The sequence below is a fragment of the Chaetodon trifascialis genome, chromosome 13 (genome assembly GCF_039877785.1).
Source record: "Chaetodon trifascialis isolate fChaTrf1 chromosome 13, fChaTrf1.hap1, whole genome shotgun sequence".
Lineage (NCBI taxonomy): Eukaryota > Metazoa > Chordata > Actinopteri > Chaetodontiformes > Chaetodontidae > Chaetodon > Chaetodon trifascialis.
The window spans coordinates 10136041-10157812 of NC_092068.1; the positions used below are offsets into that span (position 1 = coordinate 10136041).

Sequence of the window (21772 nt, forward strand, 5' to 3'; positions counted from 1 at the left end):
GCTTTGTATAATGATTGAGCACGTCGGTGACACCTATGAAGAGACAAAACACCTAGTTAATGTCAGATACAGAATATCCAATATTCTGGTGAGAAAAAGTAATATTGAACTCCAGCGCTGGCACCAGAGGAAATTGAAATGTCAATAGTTTTAACACTCACATAAACGCACAACTGAGCACCACATACATACAAAGGAAAAATGGCAATATCAGATGCAATGACATTGTACATTTTGTGAATCACACCCAGAGTGATTTTTTGTATTATAAATAGCTAAAATAAAGATAACATAACATGGTATAATTCTTAAACATTTACTGAAAACACAATTTCTCTCAAAAGATGTCTCAAAAACCTTAGTACATTTTTACAAAATATAAACATTAAAAAGGTATCCTAAATTTCCTAAAACAGGATTTCTTAACATAAAGACAAATTCAAGAAGCACCAACCACAAACGGCATAAACAGTGACGTCCTTCCAGACAGAGCAGATTCAGAATGGACGAAAAGTGACTATTCCTCTAATTCAGCTCACGTCATTGCCTCAGCTGCTTAGTACAGTGTGACCAGCCTGTTTCACACTGTAAACTGCTGGTTGCACCGACTTACATAATGTTTCCAGGGTCAAACATTCATAGCTGTAGCTTAACAGGGAACTACTGCACATTATTTTTTTGATCAAGTTCATTCGTGGTCTGCTGCTGTATCCCCGGGACAGTTAGAGCACAAGTCCTCTTCATCTGTTAAAAAGAAAAATATGTATTTCATCAAAGGCAATAAAAACAACAATAAAATGACATCTATGCTGTTATAACTCTTACCATTATAGGTGGTCCCACACCATATGCAGTAAAAATGGACTCCTCTCAAATAGGATGTCAGGATTTGCAGTTTGTCAAAGGACTGAAAGAGAGGCACATATCAAAAGCCCTTTAATTTCCCAGTATATTAATTGTAATTAATTGCAGAATGCAGAATACGTTACCATGTCGTTACCAAGTTTGATCCTTTTGAACCAAATTGATTTAAGTTCATTCATATATTAGGATTACACATTATGTCACTAAATAAACGAGGCGAACTAAATACAAACCGTTAATTCCACAACCTCCTCCTCTTCCTCTTCCTCCTCCTTAACACCATCTTCCTCGTCATCAGTCTCTGCTTTGGGCCAGTACCAGTCCTCCCTGGGGACAGTGATGCTCTGAAAGGAAAATTCAGCCCAAGGATTCACACTCAGAAAACCATAACCATAACCATAACCAACCATAAGCATAAACCTGTTTCTTTACTCATGTAGAGTTTTCAAAATAACTTGATTTTTTTTTCTACAATAAAGGACCAGTGCATAAGATTTCAAGGGATCTACTGACACCTTCAGTATCTGCCATTTAGGAGCTGATCCCTCACACTGGTCCTTTAATGCATGGCAGTTTTTCTGCCACATTTGTATTTATTCTCACTGTAGTTGAATGAAAAGAAATCTGAAAAAACAACATCAGCACTGTGATATAATGATGTGCTAAAGCTGTAATTCCTCCAACCTTCTGACTGTCGAGCTGCTCACAGGCTCGCTGACTCCTTCTGAGATCTCCTTCAATCTTTCGCTCCTCTCTCTCTGTCCTTACCCTTGACCTGGAAAGAAAAAGCATAAGATTACACACACAAACTATGAAAACATTCGTATTATCACAGGGGACAACGTTATCATAGTGGCATAGCACATCTCATAGACAGCTGCAAACTTCACCTAAAATCTTCCAGAGATTTGGTCTCATTCTGTTGTTTGGCTCGCACTTTCTGCCGATAATGTTCAAGTTCCTCCTCAGCTTTTCTTTTCTTCACCTCTTCCATGCCAATGCCGCCTCTGTCTGATTTAACATACAAAGAAAACATGTAAACACATGAAGTCTGATTGCACATGTCGTTCTCAAACACACTTTTAATGTAAAAATGTAACCTACCGGTTTTGATATTCAAAGGAATTGGATCAACCCTCCCTGCTCCTGGTGAGGTAACAGAAATCTACATTAATCAACACAACAAATGAAAAACGGATTGAAAATAAGGTGATTCACTAAAGAAGAAACTTGCCCTCCTTCCCGAGGCCTTGACCAGCTTTGTAACCCATTTTCTGCAGAAGTGCAAATCCCTTGTTCTCATTGCTGATGGAGTTTTGTAAAGCTGCTTCTCTGCTTTCCTTCTCCTGTTCCTTGAAGGTCTTCTGGCGGTTCTTGATGTTCTTCTCCATTTGCTGCGTCTCCCTCTTGAATGCTTCTTTTACCCGCCTCACCATGCTGACACCTGGTTTCACATCTTGTCTGACAGACAGAGGACCATAGAAAAAGTTACTGATGCAACAATGATAGCTATGGTGACAGCAATGACTTAAAACCTCCCTCATCTATATTTTCACAACTGACAAGAAACTCCCGAATTAACTTTAATTTAATAGGACTGACAAAACATAAGCTACATTGTGGTGGGTCCTAATTTAACAATTTCGACACCATCGGGTTTTTCCCACAAACAGTAGGAACACAAAACGCTTACATTTTACTGAGGAATGCATCAGACATATAGTCCTCTTCCTCATCAGACATTATTGCCGCGCAAAAGGCAGAAAACGTAGGAAAAACAGCTGCAACGCTTGAGTTATTATCAGGTTGTCCGCTTGCATTTACTTCTCTGATGTTTGGTTCGTTCAAAGATATATTCCGTGTAGCTACAAGGTACGCAATAAGTATACAGTTCCGAAGATTTTTCCAAATTATTGGGAAGAATGTGTCAACTTCGAATGCACAAAGACAAATGTTAAAAATGAAACACATAATATGAGACACCTTTGTTAATTATCAATATTGTTTCCTCATTATTTCCTTAGTTTCACGTCGGACATACTTTAATGGGACACCACTGACACTCGTCATTCATCCTGGGTTTTCGAAACACAGGTAGGATGAACAATTTCATTAAATTCGTCACATATTTCCTAAATGGTGTTGTTGTTGGGGTGTTTTTGAACAGATGAATATTTTAGAAGATGACGGTAGATTGTGTCAGTGTTCAGTTTGAGCTAGAGTGCGTAGCGGGAGTTTAACGTTAGCTTGTGCCTCGAAGGCACTAGCTAGCTTAGGCTGCTAACCAACTCGCCTGTCAACAGCTGGAGGAAGGCAGCTGTCAACGCAGAACAGCAAGTGTTACCGCTACCCAGCTTTGACAGTTTAGTTTGCTACATTGTATACAACAAATAAGCACGGATTTTACAACGTTTAAAGCGGCGACAGTTGCTTTCATTTAATTAGTACTTATGTGCTTGGCAGAAACCTACTAAAGTCATTGCAAGGACGGTAAGTGTCCACAGATCTTTAGTGACTGTTATAATGATTCGTAGGTGATAATCTGATGGGATGAGAGGGAGAATATTAGAGGAGATATATCAACTGACAAGGCAAACCCCTCTTATATCATTGCAGAGACGAGGGTGGAGAGCACCGTGTTAACAGATCCTAGTCATGGAGCTAGCTCACAGTCTGCTGCTCAATGAAGATGCCTTGGCCCAGATCACTGAAGCGAAGAGGCCCGTCTTCATCTTCGAATGGCTCCGCTTCTTGGACAAAGTGCTTGTGGCAGCAAATAGGGTGACTATTCAGATATATTTTGGCATTGTCTCTCTGAATGGGTTTCATTAAAGCAGTGTGTGACTTTGCTGTGTGTATGAATGGCAGGTGGATGTGAAGGAGAAGCAGAAGAAGCTGGTGGAGCAGCTGACAGGACTGATCAGCAGTGCCCCTGGACCACCAACGAGGAAACTGCTGGCCAAAAACCTCGCTACCCTCTACAGCATTGGCGACACCTTCACTGTTTTCCAGACTCTGGATAAATGCAATGAGATCATCAAAAGCAAGGATGACACACCTGCGTACTTGCCAACAAAACTGTAAGATCCCTTTTCATCGTAGCACTGTGTATTTTCACTGGCTATTTTATGAATGCAGTAACTGTGTATATTCATATTCTACTTAATATTATGCATATTTGCATGAAGGTATAAGCTGCTCAGTACTGCTTTCAGTGTGACGGGCATATACTATATGTCCTCCTTCAATGGTATTAGCAGTTAAGCCAGATGTTAATCTGCAGAATGACATTTCATGTTCCAAAGGGGAGATTAAGCATACATGAGCAGATATTATGCTGTGTTTATTGCTGGTATTAATCGAAACAAACCAATCTGCATCACTGTTGTCTTGCAGTCTTTTATTCATCATTCTTTTACACCTGCTTGTCTCTATCTAGATGCAGGTGAACTTAGAGGGCTTCTGGGGTACACATGGGGGTCAAGACCTCCTTGCTAAGCCCTAAGCCACTGCTCTTCTTCTGCAGTATTTTAGCATACATAATAATGCATCAGGAGCGTTGAGGTTAAATGTTAATCATAATGCAGTTTATTTTGCTATTAACATCAATCATAAATAAAATAAAAGCTAGTCTGAATGTTCTCAAAGGAGGCTTATTCTGTGAGAGTATCTGGAATAAACTAAAACCCCCCATACTTATGGTAGATAATCCATTTCATATGCTCATTCACCTACTTACTGCATTGAATTTTCTTGCAGTGCTGCTGTAGCCTGTGTTGGAGCGTTTTATGAGAAGATGGGCAGGATGCTGGGAAGCTCCTTTCCAGACACTATTAATAATCTTCTGAAAGCATTAAAGAGTGCGGAGGTATGACCATTGAGAGTACAACATTGGAAATGGCGAGCGAAATAGATTTCTAATTCAGAATCAGAGTAGACAATTGTTTCATTCCTCCTGTTTTCACATTTACTTTGTTGATCTAGTCCCAAGGCAGAGGAGAGATCCTTCTCAGCCTGCAGAAGGTGCTCAGTGGACTGGGAGGAGCTGCAGCTTCGTGTCACAGAGATATCTACAAGAATGCCCGCTCACTACTCACAGACAGGTCCATGGCTGTACGCTGTGCAGTAGCAAAGGTTGGTCTCAGAAAATGTCAAATGGAGCTGTAAAGGAATAAACAAAAATATTTGATTCAGTACAAACAAAAGGAAAGATTATTGTTTTTGTCATATCCTGCTGAATGTTTGTGAAGGTTCCTTGCAGCTGCAAGCATAGAACCCACATTACATAGTGTAATGTTCAGACCTTTTCTCCCACAATCAAACTTTGCTCCAAAAATGAGCAGCTTTTGCATCCTTAATTTATTAAGGCCTTTTTTGGGGATCCTCTAGGATCCAAGATTGCTTTCCCTGCTCCAATCATAAAGCTAAATGGACCATATGCTTTCTTGTGTCATGTCAGTAGGAGCACGTTCCACCACTACAAAAAGGAACACCACTGATGCACATATTTTTGCTATGTCATTTTTGTTGGCGGAACTATCTCTTCCCTATTGTGAAAGACAATTTCCTGATCAGAAAACATGACAATTGCACTATATATGGTTGTTTGTCCAACATATGTACAGTATAATCATCTGTATCGTTTGTATGTATCATGGGATGTCTGTAGTAAATGAGAATCTTCCTGTACATGCATGATGAACATGTTAATAACAGGACACTGTCTTACTTCTTCTTGCCTGATTAGTGCCTGTTGGAGCTGCAGAATGAGGCAGTATTCATGTGGACCACAGAACTGGAGAACGTGGCCACGTTGTGTTTCAAAGCCCTGGAAGGATCTAACTATGGGGTTCGAGTGGCAGTGGCCAAGCTGCTGGGCACAGTCATGGCCACTGCCCTGATGCCCAAACAAGCAGCTGGTAGGGCGAAAGAGCTGATTTGTTTAGTTTATCTTCTGCTACTTTCATGTTATCCTTCATGATCTCAATCCTTTTTTCCTCAGTGATGCGTCAGAACGTGAAGCGGGCCACTCTGGAGGAGGTGCTGGAGCTGATGGCCACAGGCTTTTTGCGTGGTGGATCTGGCTTCCTGAAGAGTGGAGGGGAGATGTTGAAGGGGGGAGGCTCTGTCAGCAGGGAGGTGCGGGTGGGCGTCACACAGGTGAGGTGAATTGTCAAGCAGAAGTATCTGAGCCTGTGTTCCCCGATTCAACCACTTCACACATAAACGTTCTTCATTCTCCTCAGGCGTACGTTGTGTTTGTGACTACACTTGGTGGTCAGTGGCTGGAGCGCAACTTTGCCACATTCCTGTCCCACGTTTTGGACCTGGTGTCTCACCCACGGGCCACGCAGACACATGTTGAGGCTGTGTACTCACGCCGCTGTGTCTCCTTCATGCTACGTGCCACCCTGGGGGGCTTACTTGGAGAGAAAGCACAAATCGCAGCCGGCAAAGAAATCTGCCAAGCCATCAGCAAGCAAATGAGGGCTGTGGGTAAGGAGGATGGGGGGGAAATATCACGGTTCAGAGCATTACAGAGTAAGTACTCATCCATTATTATCACTTTTGATTTGCCCTTCATTCAGTTTCGAAAAGTCTTGCATGGTTTTGCGCTTGAGTTGCATACAGAGGTTTTTCTTCCTCGTCTTTTGTTGTGTGTGGAGATGGCTGTCCCTGTGTCTGCTTTTCCTCTTGCTTTCTGTCGTTGCTTCTTTTGGATCACTCTCTCTCCTCTCATTCTTTCCATTTCTTTTAACCACAAGCAGCATCACAATGTCATGTAACTTTATTCACTGATGGCTCAGCGTTCGAGCTAACCCCTGCTGTGCATTCATGCATAGCCTCTGTTTGCCTGCAAATTCACATTCTGTTACTGCATTACGGTCCCTAAGGAGCAGATAACATAACTCTTTCTGACTGTTGACATCTGGCTTACACCAGCAGAAAAGCTGCATGTGCCACTAAATTCACTGACTCATAGTAGGAACAAGCCATTTCCCCCCACAGCAAAAAGATATAATATTTTCAAGTTTGTCCATCATTTAGTTTCATTGATTTCAGTTCCTCCAAATTTCCATTTTTTGTTTTCTGCTTTACAACAACACATCAATCATGTTTATAATCACCTTTATCTCATTCACAAAGGATGATTCTTACTCTGATTTGCTTTGCAACCTTTGACCTGATGTAAACTATGTCAAAGACACAGTCCTTTGGTCATATTGATGTGAAAACAGAATTTGAATATGATGTTGACTGTCGGTGTCTCTTACAACGTGGCCCTGGGCTCTTCACTATCCTTGCTGCTTGTAGCTTTTCCAACCAGCTGGATCTGTGAGACTTCTTGAAGTTAGACTTTGTGAAATGTGCTAGACGTAACTTTGGAAAATGTTTCCTGGAGCCATGATGGAAGTTGGATCTCTTTGTATTTATGTGTGTATTCTACAGTTGATTTTAGTTTGGAACAAATGACTGCCACAGTTCAAGAAGCAGCTTTGAATATCTCCCTAAAGTTATTTAATTGACCTTTTCCTTTCCTGTGACATGTCTTGACTGTTGCCTATTTAGAGCTCTGAGGATTTAAGTTCTTGATAAATGACCATCATACTCAGCAATTTACTTCAGTTCAGAAATTTTAGTGTTTTTCTCTTCATCACATTTATCCTTTAATGCAATTCTAACCATTGCTTCCTGTATTATATTTTTTTTATATGAAAAGAAATCCTCAGACCTCTGTGTTTGTGGCATATAGCAGTGCAGTGTTCCTTGGTATTTTGAAGGCCTCTAGCTCTGCAGTTGCAAAACTTGGAGATTGAAGATGTGTGATAGCATTTAGATGGACTAATGTGGCCAGCCAGTGAGGTTATTACAGTGTGTTTTTATGTAACATGTCAGGGGATTATGATTAACTTTGTAAATCTGACAAGAGGTGCCTTGTTTTGTGAAAAATCTCAGTCTCAGTTGCATTACAGTGCAGGTCACCTTACCCATCAATGCTGCATACATTCTGAATCCTTAACCTATCATCATATCTTTAAAGATGTTTGATCTTGTGCAACTTGAAAACTTTTGCATTTTATTCTGATAAACGCTTCTTGTTCGCTTCTCTGTCTTTGCCTCGTTTTTTTTTTTCCAGAGGCAGTTGTGAATGACATCAGTGGAGAGAACAAGGCAGGAGCAGCGGATGTCTCTGCCAGTCAGCATGTTATGGTGTGTGCCCTCAAGGAGCTGGGCAGTCTGGTTCAGAGCTTGAGTGCCACAGCGTCACCACTCATCCAGGAGCCTTCTATAGGTGAGACCCACAAAATATTAAATAGAACTGACTGACAGTTTGCTTTCTTAGCCAACTTGTATGACATCTGACAGCACCATCTATGACTTAGGTCACGTGTTTTAACATTCGACATATACATATTAACTGCTGAGAGCTACAGTATGTAAATCTTACATCCACATCTCAATAAATACATATAATACTTGATGTATATGCACTTGTTCTATATTACTGTCTCTTGTCAGAAGGAATGAATTTAGCTTGGATTCACTCACAACTCAGGAACGTATTCTCTGTCCTCTTCCCCAGGACTCCTTGAAACTGTCACCTCAGTGCTGCTGCACCCCAGCATGGCAGCTCGTTTGGCGGCAGCATGGTGTTTGCGGTGCGTTGCTGTGGCACTTCCCTATCAGTTGACCCCACTGCTGGACCGCTGCGCAGAGAGAATCAACAACCTGAAGAGTTCACCTGAGGCCGTGAGTGGCTACAGCTTTGCCATGGCTGCTCTGCTGGGAGGCGTACACCAGTGTCCACTGGGTATCCCCCACTCCAAGGGCAAGGTGCGTAGCCTGAGAATGGAATTTAACTATAAATGTCATTATATCCCACTTCTTACACATCCTTTTCGGAATTTCCCCTCAAGGGACGAATAAAATAAAGGAATATTGAATTAGGTCTTAACCCTCTGTACAAGCCTCATTGACTGCCCTATATATGGATGTAAATATAGAATGGCTCCTTTCTTGCAGTTGGTGGTGAGTATAGCCGAAGACCTCCTGCGCACAGCTGCTCAGAATAGCCGACTCTCCCTGCAGCGCACACAGGCTGGATGGCTGCTGCTGGGTGCCCTCATGACTCTTGGTGAGTCTCCCAGACAGCTCTCTCTTATCTCTTGGCTTTGATTTGTCAACAACACTCTCTCCCTCTCTGACAACACAGTCACCACATTGTGTTTGTGTCCAGGACCGTCCCTCGTGCGCTATCACCTTCCCAAGATGTTGCTGCTGTGGAGGAACGTGTTCCCTCGCTCCCAGAAGGAGCTGGAGGCAGAAAAGGCCAGAGGAGACTCCTTCACCTGGCAGGTCACCCTGGAGGGCCGAGCCGGAGCGCTGTGTGGTAAAGAAACACGCCACCCTGTAAAGCTGCATACGCTCTGTAATGTTAGCAGACGCAATTCTGACCAATGCTCCCCCTCCCCTCTTCGGCAGCCATGCGTAGTTTTGTGGCCCACTGTCCCGAGCTGCTCACAGAAGATGTGATCCGTAGACTGATGACTCCCATTGAATGTGCCATGACCATGATGTCTCAGTGAGTGTGGTGCTTTTAAATACGAACGTCTGTTGACCATATAAATATAGAGAGGTTTTTTGTCTGTGTTGCAGGATTTTAGGACACACAGTTCATTAGTTTTGTCACGTGTAATAACTATTTTCTGCAGTTCTTTGTTTTCAAATGATATATCTTACGAGTGTAATGTTTTTTTCATTTTGTCAGTGTACCTGCCATCATTAAGGTCCATGGTGCTCACCTGAAAGCAAGTGCAGCGATGGTGAGGCTCAGGTTGTACGACATCCTGGCTCTGTTGCCTCCCAAGACCTATGAAGGTAACGCACTCACTTCTGCATGGTTTTTCCACAGAAGTTAAGAACCTTTATGGGAGGGGTTTTAAAAGCAGTAATCTCCTTGTATAGGCAGCTTCAACGCCCTCCTGAGGGAGCTGGTGGCAGAGTTCACTTTGACGGACAACTCTGCTAACACTACCACCTCCTTGCTGCGCTCACTCTGCCACTATGATGACAGTGTGCTCATGGGGTCATGGCTACAGGAGACAGACCACAAGTCTATAGAGGATCAGGTGAGTAAAATTATCAATAATATAACGAATCCAAAACACAGTATTGCTATATACTGTATTAAAAGAAAAACATGTAGACTTGTGTGGTTTGGATTCTCATTAGCTTTTGTAAATTAACTGTTTATACAAAACATCCTCATTACATGATACTGTGTGATTGTTCCTAAACAGCTGCAGCCCAACAGTGCGTCTGGCAGCGGTGCTCTGGAACACGATCCTTCCTCCATCTACCTGCGTGTCCCTGTAGGCGAGGCCATCCCAGGGCCTCTCCCTTTGGGTGTGTCAGTCATTGATGCTTCAGTGGCCCTGTTCGGTGTCGTTTTCCCCCACGTGTCCTTCAAACACAGGTGACTAGCTGTTGCTGTGCAAATTTTCATATGTGTACCATGTCGACATTTTGTCTTAAGTTCGTATTCATGTTTATTATGTGGTTACATTGACTGCTGCACTGTTGCAAAGCTATTTGTGGCGAGTTTGACCATGGCAACATTTGTGTGTATTCGCCCCAAACAGCAGACTAGTTTACAATAGCTTTAAGCTAGCGAGCAAAGGCAGGCACCAAGGCTGTGTGTATCTGTGTGTTTGTTTTCAGTTCAGACTCTGACTGAAGTCAGCACTCACCAGACTGCGGTTCTTTCAGTGATTTCCTTCCAGACTCTTTTATTCCTCCCACCTGGCCCCCCTTCTCTGTCTGTTCATGAAGTTAAATGCATTTCCCCTCCAGTAAGCAGTCAATGAAGAGAGACTAATTATAGCACAGGTTGGCACCTCCACAGCTTGTTGCTGCAGACACATTGAAGTAAAGATAATTCTACTTTTTAATCCCAAAAGTTTATAAAAATCAGCTCCGAGCTCTCCTCCCTTCTGTTCATGGCTCTGGATCAGAACAAAATCCACTGTGACTCCGGGTGGTTATTCCCCAGCTCTTAGCAGCTGTCTGCTGGCATCTGTCCCACTGCACCGCCCAGTCCTCCCCATACAACACGCTGCAAAGCCCCTGATGCGTGTGATATAATGAAAATGCTCATTTAGAATATGAATGTCAGTATTATGAATGAGGCTTCACAGCTTCTAACTCTTCTGTACAGCCCTACTTGTTTGTAGACTTGACTCTGTATATGATTCAGGCTGCAGATGCTCGACCACTTTGCAGAGTGTATAAAGCAGGCTAAAGGAGTTCGGCAGCAGGCAGTCCAACTGAATATCTTTACTGCGGTGCTTAGTGCCCTCAAGGTGAGAAATCCAGGAATATCTTGTTTCATTATTCAGGTGATATATACCATGAGAAATAATATATCTCTTCCTTCCTTCCTTCCTTCCTGACTGAAGGGTTTGGCTGAGAACAAGAGTACTTTGGGCCCTGAGGAGGTGCGTAAGTCGGCCCTGGCCCTGGTGATGGGAGCACTGGACAATCCTAACCCCATCCTGCGCTGTGCTGCTGGAGAGGCCCTTGGCAGGATGGCTCAGGTGGTGGGAGAGGCTACCTTCATCGCCAGAATGGCACAGACCAGCTTTGACAAGTAAGCATTTCATATCTGTATTATCTGTGCAGTTTTATTTGTTTTTTTTTTCTTTTTCTCTTTTCTCTTATTGTAGGTGAAAGATGTTTTCATGAAGATAAATGTTTCAGCCTTTGATTGTCCTCATAATCTATCTTGAGCTGAATCTAGTTTACCTTCTCTATCCTTGGCTTTAATTACATGATCCTTATCTCTCTCCCACCTCTCTATCCAGACTGAAGTCGGCCCGTGATGTAGTATCAAGGACAGGACATTCACTGGCTCTCGGCTGTCTGCATCGATACGTTGGAGGAATTGGCTCAGGCCAGCACTTAAAGACCAGTGTCAGCATCCTCTTGGCTCTGGCCCAGGATGGGTCCTCTCACGAGGTTCAGGTACAGTGAATTACTGAGGAGGGATGGATTTTAAAATTCACTCATATTTATTGTTACACAATACCAATTCAGACATTGTCATCCTTCTTTTATCAGACATGGGCTCTGCACTCTCTGGCTCTGATTGTGGATTCGAGTGGTCCCATGTACAGAGGCTACGTGGAGCCTACACTGTCCCTTGTACTCACCCTGCTCCTCACTGTACCCCCGTCTCACACAGAGGTGCACCAGTGTTTGGGCCGCTGCCTGGGAGCTCTCATCACCACTGTGGGACCAGAATTACAGGGTAACTGTGGCAAAAACCAAATCACAAACCTCCTTGTGTTGCTGTGACTCACTCCTTTGATTCTCAGGATGTGTAAATGTGGTGTACCCTTTCCTGGCCAGCAGGCGGCAGAGAAATCCATTTAATCCATGACAGGCTTCCGAAGCAGACTTGAAAACATACTGTGTATCCTCTAACTCCTAGAAGACTCTTTCTGTTTGTCTCTTTTCCTAATTGATGCCATTGGGTTTGCTAGGAAATGGAGCCACAATCTCCACCATCCGCTCGTCCTGCCTGGTTGGCTGTGCCATAATGCAGGACCACTCTGACTCCCTTGTGCAGGCAGCTGCCATCTCATGCTTGCAACAGCTGCACATGTTCGCTCCACGGCATGTCAATCTGTCCAGCCTGGTGCCCTGTCTCTGCGTAAGACATAATGAGTTTCAAACTTCAAGTACGGTAGTTATGGTTTGTCTTCATATTCATCTTAATTTGCTACTGTACTGTGGGTTGCAGGTGCACCTGTGCAGCTCTCACCTGTTGCTGCGTCGTGCTGCTGTGGCCTGCCTGAGACAGCTGGCTCAGAGAGAGGCTGCAGAGGTCTGCGAGTATGCCATGAGCCTGGCAAAGAGAGCTGGAGACAGCAAAGACACTACAATCAGTGAGTACAAATCGTGAAGCTGATGAGAGCATTCAGTTTAGTCACCTCAGTAAAGCACTGCGACTGTCACTGTGTTGACTCTTTCCCTTGTTCAGATCTGAACATCACAGAGACCGGTCTGGAGGGCGTTCTGTTTGGCATGCTGGATCGGGAGACAGACAGGAAGCTGTGCTCTGATATCCATGACACACTGGGCCACATGCTGTCATCTCTTGCGGTGGAAAAGCTTTCTCATTGGTTGAAACTCTGCAAGGATGTCCTGGCAGCAACTACAGGTAAATACAAAACTACAATATCTTTCACATTACCATTTTCAGTCTCTAAGGAAATTAAGGCTGGAACAGAAAACAAAGTAAGTATTGTATGACATGGCAATTCAAGTTTATCTCTACAGACCAATATCAGTTTAAATGTATTGTGTATTTTACGGGCCTGCCTCAGCAAAGGATAATGCATGTTGCATTCACAGCAGCAGTCATTCCTGTCTTTTAAAGCACAACCAATGAAGTGGACAATACTTGACACAATGGACTAAATCTACTCTTTTTGAATCCTCGCATCACAAAAGTGTCCGTCTCCTCTTGCAGATGTAGGAGGAGCCGTTGTATTTGAGGTGGAGAAGGATGAGGAAGACTCTGAGAAAAAAGATGAGATGGACGACGACACCATGTTCACAGGCCTGGGTGAAGATGACAAATCCAAGCCCTCTGTGGCGCCGCGCTGGGTGACGAGGGTATTTGCCGCTGACTGCTTGTGCCGCATCATCCTGCTGTGTGAGAATGACAAAGCACACTTTGACCTGGCAGCTGCCCGCTCTGCACAAGCCAAGAACCCCAAAGGTACCATTCACCGTGCTCCCAGCAGAGTAGCTCAGAGTTCACCTCAAGGATTGGTTATAGATTTATACCACCTGTGATCTCTTGTCTGTGCTTCCAATTGATTTTATAAAGTCTTGTTGCTTACATGATTTTAGACCACTACTACTAATAGACTACTGTGGTTGCTGGAAAATTAAATGTAAATCTGTTTTTTGTTTTTTTTTGGGTTTATATATCTTTTTGCGACCTCCAGGCAGTTCAAGCTCTGAAAGCAGCTTAGCCAAATTTATTGACTGAGATTGAGTGGATGGTTGGTGCACTTCAGCTAAAGCTGAATTAAATCTCAGCCTCAAGGTCGATGTGTGGTTTCCTTTGAGCCACTGCAAGCACACTGAAACTTTAAAAACTGATTTCTTATGTTCGTCTGCACTTAATCCTCAATTCATTCTCACAGAGAGGAAGGTTTTACAAAAGTGAACACAGAAGTAAGCAACGACTATGTTCATGCTGACATAAAACCCATCATGAAGGGATCACTAAAGCACGTATTAAACAGTGAGAGAGAACAGAAATCTGTGTTATAGTCTACTTTCTGATTTTTGTTTTCTTGTGTTTCTACATATACTCCTCTGTTTTTCCTCTCTTTTCAGGAGATCAGTTGGTGCTCCATTTGTCTGACCTCATCCGTATGGCCTTCATGGCGGCCACAGACCACAGTAACCAGCTGCGGATGGCCGGCCTGCAGGCCCTGGAGGACATCATTAAAAAGTTTGCTTCTGTACCAGAGCCTGAGTTCCCAGGGCATGTTATCCTTGAACAATACCAGGCCAATGTGAGTGAAAAACACACTGAATTGCTTTATGAAAATAACACAGTACATATGAGACAAACTGAAGAAGTGAACATGGCGTCATGTATGCTTTAAGGTTGGGGCTGCCCTCAGACCTGCGTTTTCACCTGATACACCGTCTGACATAACGGCTAAGGCATGCCAGGTAAGATGTTGTTTACGATCGTTTAGAAGTTTTGCACCCTGTCTGGTTTTATCGCAGCATTCATTCTATTGAACAGCCCTTATCAAATATTTATGTAGTTTGATGTCGTTTTTGTAGCAATGCTACTGCAGTAGCGGTTAATTACCACTGCACAGTGATTCATCATCCCCTTAGAACCTGGCAGTGTCAGATTTTCTGCCTTGATGCTCTTTGACTTATGTGACTGATGCAAAGAATGAGTGACAGGGAAAAATAACAAACATGCCTGTCAGCAGTGTTCTTAAAAAAAGCCTTTCTCTTTGACATTCCCCTTCGTGTCCCTGGCTCGCAGTTTTTGCCCATTAAGACAATTTCTGTTCTTTCTGAAGACCAAAAGCTTGATGTCATGGTTTCATTCTTCCTGCTTATGCTGTTGTCGGTTTGTTGACTGCTGTCGATCATTTTCATGATACTTATTGCCTACTACCATCCAGCAAGCTGGACTGAAGATGGCTTAAGTTGCTGGTTAATGAGAGCCACTAATCCAACTGTTAGTGTAGCTGTTTGTGCATATACACAAACAATGTCATTAACACACAAGAAACACATGATATTTTAAGTATTTGTAAGATAAATCATCACTGATTTTCCTGCATGTAGTCAGGTACACAACTCGAGTCTCTGTCTCATGTAGTTATGTGATGCTGCAAGTAGTACACTGGGCTGTGTGTGCTCTGGCAGCAGCGGTCAGGGTTAGGGGGTATTTTATTATTTGACACCCCCACCCTCTTTAGCGGCCTGCATGACAGCTAATCAATCTTGAACATTGTCATATAATTTAGATTTTTTATTTTTCTTAGGGGTGCTGTATACGGCCCGGGCTGCTGTATACGTTCAATTTGTTTTTCCATTTATTACCTCGACCCCTCCATGTGACTGCAGGTGTGCAGTACGTGGATTGGTAGTGGCGTTGTGAGTGACCTCAACGACCTGCGGCGAGTCCACAACCTGCTTGTGTCATCACTGGACAAGGTGCAGGCGGGAAAGGGCTCATCCAGTCAGCTTTACAGTGAGAGTGCGACCACGATGGAGAAACTGGCTGTGCTAAAGGCATGGGCCGAGGTGAGACCTGCTCAGAGACTGTCCTATATTTGTTACACTGCAAATGTAAATAATAAAGCTGACTATACACACTGGCTCTCTGTCACAGGTGTATGTGGTGTCGATGAAGATCAAGAAAGAGGCCGAGTCTAAGCCTGCCAAACCAGTCCGAAGCGCAGAGGATGACGAGGATGAGGACGATCTGGGAGCCAACGTGCTTCCACCTGACAGCCTCATCACTTTGGTGCAGCCAGAGCTGCCCTCGCTGAGCCGCCTGTGGCTGGCCATGCTGCGAGACTACGCCCTGCTCACTCTGCCTGCTGAGTTCTCCAGCCAGCTGCCCCCTGACGGTACCAGACAGAGTCTCATTTGATTTCCAAAGGCACATTTTCCACTTTTATTTGCTGTCTCGAGTCAAATATGGATCAGAGCTCTTCATATGCATGGATATGTGGAAAAAACAAAGTTTCTTATAGTACATGGAATATGTAGCTCACTTCAGGCACTAGTTCTTGAGTTCTTTGCTCTAGTTTTGGCCTCATAAGAGCTGTGATTTTATTCTCCAGAGAAAAACTCAATTCATTACCAAAAAAGCCTTCAATGGGAATTGGACATCTTTTGATAAAACAATCAACAAAAATATCTCCCAGATTGCTGTCAAATAGCCGTTTTGATGGGATAAGATGCTCCAGCACATTGTTAAAGCTGTCTTTGGGAAATTAAAGTAGAATTTATCAGTTGTTAACCAATGGGGGAAATGTAATGAATATTTCGGGTGGCCTAAACACAAATGTACAATTGAGGAGCACATTATGTGAATATCTATGAGTGAGAATATGGCTCATTTGTAAACTATATGGCCAGAACAAGTCCCATTGTTGTGTGTGTGTGTGTGTGTGTGTTCAGGTGGAGCTTTCTATACTCCAGAAACCATAGACACAGCAAGGCTCCACTATCGCAGTTCATGGGCCCCTGTCCTGCATGCTGTGGCTCTGTGGCTGAGCAGCACTGGGTTCGGAGCTAGTGAAGAGAAAGAGGAGGTCCCCTCAGCTCCCTCTAAGACCCCTGCCCTTCCTCAAGGAGCCTCCTTGACCACAAAGACCTTTGAGGAGTCAGTGGAAGACAGGATGCATCTAATGTTGGGTAAAGAAACATTTGGGTTTTTTTGGTTCTCAGGTATTATATAGAGAAACACACCCCATCCCTAATTTATGTACTATTTTTCATAATTCACCCAATTGTCTTAAAAGAAGCAAAGTGGAGCACATTTTCATAGTGACTGCTTTTTGTTTACCTTACAGCCATGGAAGCACAAAGAGAAAAGCATGAACACACTCTAAGTGCGTTTCCTTGTCCTGTCTCTCAGGTGTCAGTATAGAGTTTCTTTGCTTCCCGCGGCCCGAGGAGCCCATTGAGCACGTGATGTCCTGCCTGCAGGCACTGTTCACTCTGCTAGAATCTCCATGTGCGAAGACCCACATTGCCGAGGACCAGGTAAAGACACAGGTGCAGCGTACAGAAATGATATACAGTATGTGCAGTAAGGAAGAAATTAAGAACTGTATTACTGGCTGGCTTTGTTGATTGCAGATAGATTTTTACTAAGTATCAGTATAAGAAAATGTGGCTTTTATTCATGGCCTCTGTTTTTACACCTTGCAGTGGTTATTTCATTGTTGTAGTTCAAGTGACACATTTACTTGCGACAGATCGGCACCTTAGTGCAAATACCTGGTAAAAACAACAGGGTCGCGTGATGTTTACTGACTTTACGAGTTGACAAGCAATACTCCATTGCTGCACACAATGGACACTGAGAGCTTCAAAGGACACATAGGTTGTGTCCTCTAAATTCAGAGAGAAGGATTTAAGATAAGATAGACTTTATGTATCCCACAATGGGGGGAAATTCACATGTTACAGCAGCAACAAGACAGAGTATAAAAAAATATTGCACAAATATTATATACCCTGTTATATACCTTGTTTCTCAGCTGAATTTAGAGGAACATTTGAACAGATCTTTGCCGAGTGTAGATCCAGACCCGTAAAGTAGGACACAACATGTGTCACTCAGCTGTTTCCACACCGTTATTACAGTCTCCTGTCACAGACTAAAACCACATGTTTTGTGTGTGTGTGTGTGTGTGTGTGTGTGTGTGTGTGTGTGTGCGTGTGTGTGTGTGTGTGTGTGTGTGTGTGTGTGTGTGTGTGTACATGTAGATTTTGTGTTTATTGAATAGCAAAAAGAATGCACCAGTGTTTCACAGTGGCATCACTTTAAATGTTATTTCTGTTGTAGCTGTTGGCAGTGGAGCTCCTGAACGTGCTCCACAGACTGCTGCTGACCCGGGACCCTCCTGCTGTGCAGCTCCAGGTCACTGCTGTCGTACAGGAGACCATCAGGGCTGCACAGGACCATCTCCAGCGACAGAGGACCAGCAAGGGTCAGGAACTAACACATCCTACAGGCTTGTTTACATTACATTCAGTTACACCTTAAACACAAAACCGACCATGCTGTTTTACTTCATCTGAGAGATGACTGAACAAAAGATCATGTGAGGTTTGTGTTCATATTTGTTTGAGTTGTTTCAATTACGTAGCTGTTATAGATCTAGGTCACTGTGTTATGTTGTTCAGGTAAAGAGGAAGAAGGCGAGAAAGACTCTCAGCCCAGCCTTGGGGAAGGAGGAGACACAGGGGAGCTCGTCCCTGGCAAGTCTCTGGTGTTTGCAGCCATGGAGCTGCTCGTGTTCATCCTGGTCCGCCACTTACCACAGCTTAATACACGTGTGAAGGAGTCACCCAGCCATGTGCCACTCAGGCCTCAGCGACTACCCGAAGAAAGTGCACGCCTGGTGGCGAACACAGTTTCCATCCTGGCAGAACTGCCCTCGCTCTGCTCTCCTGCTGGTGAGGCCTGAGGCAAACTGCTACAATACACACAAACACACACAGTGCAATGCATGAAAAGGATGTCAATGTTTTATTTATTACTATTATAGCCTGCCTGGCATTATATTGTACCATGCTTTGTTCAGGTTTGTGAATGCCAATGATACTGTTTGCATTTGTGTGAGTATAAGAGTAAGTATGAATATTGTTAGCATAGAGCTGTTTACAATGAAAGTTTCTTTTTAACTGGGCAGGAAGCATGACCATCCTACCTACGGTGCTCTTCCTGATCACGGGTGTGCTGAGGGAAACTGCAGTTAAGACTGCTGACAACTCGGTGCCTGTGCCCGTGTCAGCCGCCCTGCAGGGCATCAAGACCATCATCACCTCCCCACTGGCTCGGGCGGAGAGCATGCAGACACAGTGGACCGGCCTCGTGAGGAGCAGCCTGGCGTCTGTACTCGAGCACTCACAGCCAGGTAAGCAAATATATACACACACACAGACATACAGTGCTGACTGGCTTCTCTATGGAGGGGGCAAGAAAAAAAATATGACATCATTAATCATTGACAGTACGCGTGCTTGTTGCTGTATTTCTGTAGACGAGTCCAGGCCTGACATGGATGAGGTCAATATGCTGACAGCCATCACGCTCTTCCTGCTGTCTGCCAGCAATGAACTTGTTGGAGTAATGGTCCTACAGAATGGCTGCATGGACTGCTTCCGCAATGCCCTCAACTCTAGTGATCCCTGGGTAAGTGTCTATGTATACAGCTGAAGTGTGACAATCTGGTGTGTATTAGACCTTCCAGAGGCGTGTGGCCAAGTTAAGTGTGTTATTTCTTTCTTTTTGCCACAGGTCCAGGCACGGTGTTACCAGCTTCTGTTATCAGTTTTTCAGCACTCCAGCCGCGCCCTGTCTACGCCGTACATCCACACTCTGGCTCCACTCATGGTGCAGAAGCTGAAGGCAGTGGAGCGCAGTCGGCCAGGGACGGCTGCCGAGCTGCAGGCTGTACAGGAGGGAATCAGGGTCTTGGAGAATCTGGTCAGCATGGGTGAAGAGCAAAACCGTAAGTGTGCCTCTGCCTAATGGACCACTGAAGCACTGTATTTGATCCATTAAAGCGTTTCGCTCCATTAAAGTAGGTCTCTTAAAGTATTTAGCTCAGTACCTTTAGATGTGTGCTGTCAAAGATCAGATCAATAGAGCATTAAATGCTAAATTTAGAATCCCTGCACTAGTTTACTGTCAGTTTTGCTATTGATTTCGACATTACACTATACAGTATTATGCATTATATATTATTTATTCACATTTATACATTTTGTGTATCCCCAATTATCATACTTCTTGTTCTTATTTGTTCTTACTTGTTCTTATTTCTTTGCTTTTCTCCAGAAAAGCAAACTGCACTTCATACTTGAATAAACCGGCCACAAAAAAGTTGATTGATTTTGTATTTGCCTTATTTTAGCGGTGGTGGCAAGAGGTTAGAGGTTCTCAAGGTCGGTTTGTTGTTACTTTGACTTATTCTGAGGTTTGAAAATGTGGTAAATTGATCTGCCAGAGCCTTTTGGTAGCCGCTGTCTCATACATCTGGTGTAGGAGTGTTGGTCTGGATTTGTGTTCAGTGCAGTTAAACTCTCCCAGCCCTTTTTCTGTTGATTTGTTCTAATTAGTTTTGCTGTGACTCATTGTCTTTTTTTAATGTCTCATTGTCTTTGTGTGTTCATTAGGAGTGCAGTTGCTGGCTCTTCTTGTACCAACTCTCATCTCCTACCTTTTGGATGAAAACGCTATCTCCTCTGCACCCCAAGTCTCCAAAGGCCTGCATGATTTCGCCCTTCAGAACTTAATGCGGATTGGCCCCCTCTATCCAGCTGCCTTCAAGATAGTAATTGGTGCCGCACCTGAGCTTAAAATCCGTTTGGAATCTGCTATACGGGCCAACCAGGCCAGCAGCAGAGCCAAAGCTGCAGCCAGGCAAGCTCAGCCGACCGTGCAAGCCACACCAACCATCAAACTCAAAACGAGCTTCTTCTGAACTCTCCAAGAATGCACTGTACACTCCCGCAGCCTAATTTAATGATGTCTTTTTTGGTCTGTTTTGTTTTCTTTCAATAGAGCAACACCACATGTCATGTCTATATCAACGACAGTTTCCCAAGAGTATTTATTTATTCTACATCTCATCTTTGTTTCTGATAGAAGAGAACTGTTGTTGAAGTCAAGGAGGCAATTCTGTAAATATGGTTAAAAAGTCTTTGAATGTTCACTTTACAAAAGCTCACTTCAAAATCTTTTGGAAATTTTGATTGTGTGAATGTATCATTTCTGGACTTGACGCACATTTATAAAGGGATGCAGTTTACATTTCTGTTTTTCGGTAGGGTTTTATTTTATTTTTTGATCTTGGCCTTTTTGTCAGGTCGTCCTCAGTCACTATCCCAAAAATTGATTTTTATTCTCTGCCACTGATTTTGCGTCACCATGAACATGGCCGTTTTACTGTTTTATTCCTTTAGATTCCAATCGTGTGTTTGTTGAATAGAGTTGGTTTAGTATGTGGCCTTTGGATCTGCTGATTGTTACTGAGGGGGGGGTTTCTTTATTGCTTTTTTTTTTGGTTGCTCTTATGTTGTAAACATTTCTACTACATGTTCTGAAACATAACTGAGAATTTACAATTTACTTTTGATCAGATTTACGTTTTTACCATTTGAATATGAAATGCATCATGCTTTCAGATTGGTTTTTTTTTTTTTTTTTTAGCAGAAATTGTAATTCTCACAGTCAGTTGAACAGTCTGCTGATAAATTGGGAAGTATGATGAACAAGTACATTATTTAATGTGTGTGCTGCATATCATACAGATTGCTGTACTGCTCAGAAATGATTCTTGATCCATATCTGTTTATGTGTAATTGCTACATGAATAGGTCAGCATCAGCTGCCATCATAACGCTCATTCCACCTTAATTTCTTTGAGATGTGAATAAAGTTGCTTTGACATCATTGTGCTGCTTGTATTTGGTTACACATTTTTACCCAGTTTGGGGAATAAATGCTGATGCAGGCTCTCTAACAGAATGTGCAATTTATGTTACCCACGGTTGAAATAGTTACAATTAACAGGGCGAAACTGTCCTCCGGGGAGTC

At 43.4% G+C, this 21772-nt stretch overlaps 2 protein-coding genes across 6 annotated transcripts; one reads left to right on the top strand and one right to left on the bottom strand.

Annotated features, from left to right (window-relative positions):
- Positions 1–302: 302 nt before the first annotated feature.
- Positions 303–2721, bottom strand: gpatch11 (G patch domain containing 11). 2 transcript variants are annotated; one of them, XM_070977242.1, is made up of 8 exons: positions 2558–2721; positions 2099–2325; positions 1969–2010; positions 1755–1875; positions 1549–1639; positions 1098–1208; positions 826–907; positions 303–744 (listed from the first exon to the last, which is right to left on the bottom strand). In XM_070977242.1, exons 1-8 carry the CDS (start codon positions 2605–2607, stop codon positions 689–691), a joined length of 780 nt encoding a protein of 259 aa, XP_070833343.1. In that variant the 5' UTR covers positions 2608–2721; the 3' UTR covers positions 303–688. The 2 variants fall into 2 exon arrangements, with proteins under 2 accessions (XP_070833343.1, XP_070833344.1); XM_070977243.1 differs by having other exon boundaries at positions 2099–2320; positions 2558–2682.
- A 190-nt stretch (positions 2722–2911) lies between these two features.
- On the top strand, positions 2912–21628 carry heatr5b (HEAT repeat containing 5B). Of its 4 annotated transcripts, none has more exons than XM_070977519.1 (36): positions 2912–2958; positions 3481–3645; positions 3733–3944; positions 4624–4732; positions 4849–4998; positions 5612–5783; positions 5867–6024; positions 6111–6360; positions 8003–8158; positions 8450–8700; positions 8890–9001; positions 9104–9256; positions 9349–9448; positions 9635–9744; positions 9832–9995; positions 10167–10342; positions 11123–11228; positions 11325–11515; positions 11730–11889; positions 11986–12175; positions 12411–12580; positions 12671–12815; positions 12911–13090; positions 13403–13654; positions 14284–14465; positions 14560–14628; positions 15550–15729; positions 15818–16058; positions 16615–16851; positions 17075–17202; positions 18011–18155; positions 18352–18624; positions 18861–19085; positions 19212–19363; positions 19469–19682; positions 20350–21628. In XM_070977519.1, the coding sequence occupies exons 2-36, from the start codon at positions 3520–3522 to the stop codon at positions 20655–20657; spliced, it is 6147 nt and encodes a 2048-aa protein (XP_070833620.1). In that variant the 5' UTR covers positions 2912–2958; positions 3481–3519; the 3' UTR covers positions 20658–21628. The 4 variants fall into 4 exon arrangements, with proteins under 4 accessions (XP_070833620.1, XP_070833619.1, XP_070833617.1 ...); XM_070977518.1 differs by having other exon boundaries at positions 2928–2958; positions 6111–6405; XM_070977516.1 differs by having other exon boundaries at positions 2928–2958; positions 6111–6405; positions 12411–12815.
- Positions 21629–21772: the final 144 nt, after the last annotated feature.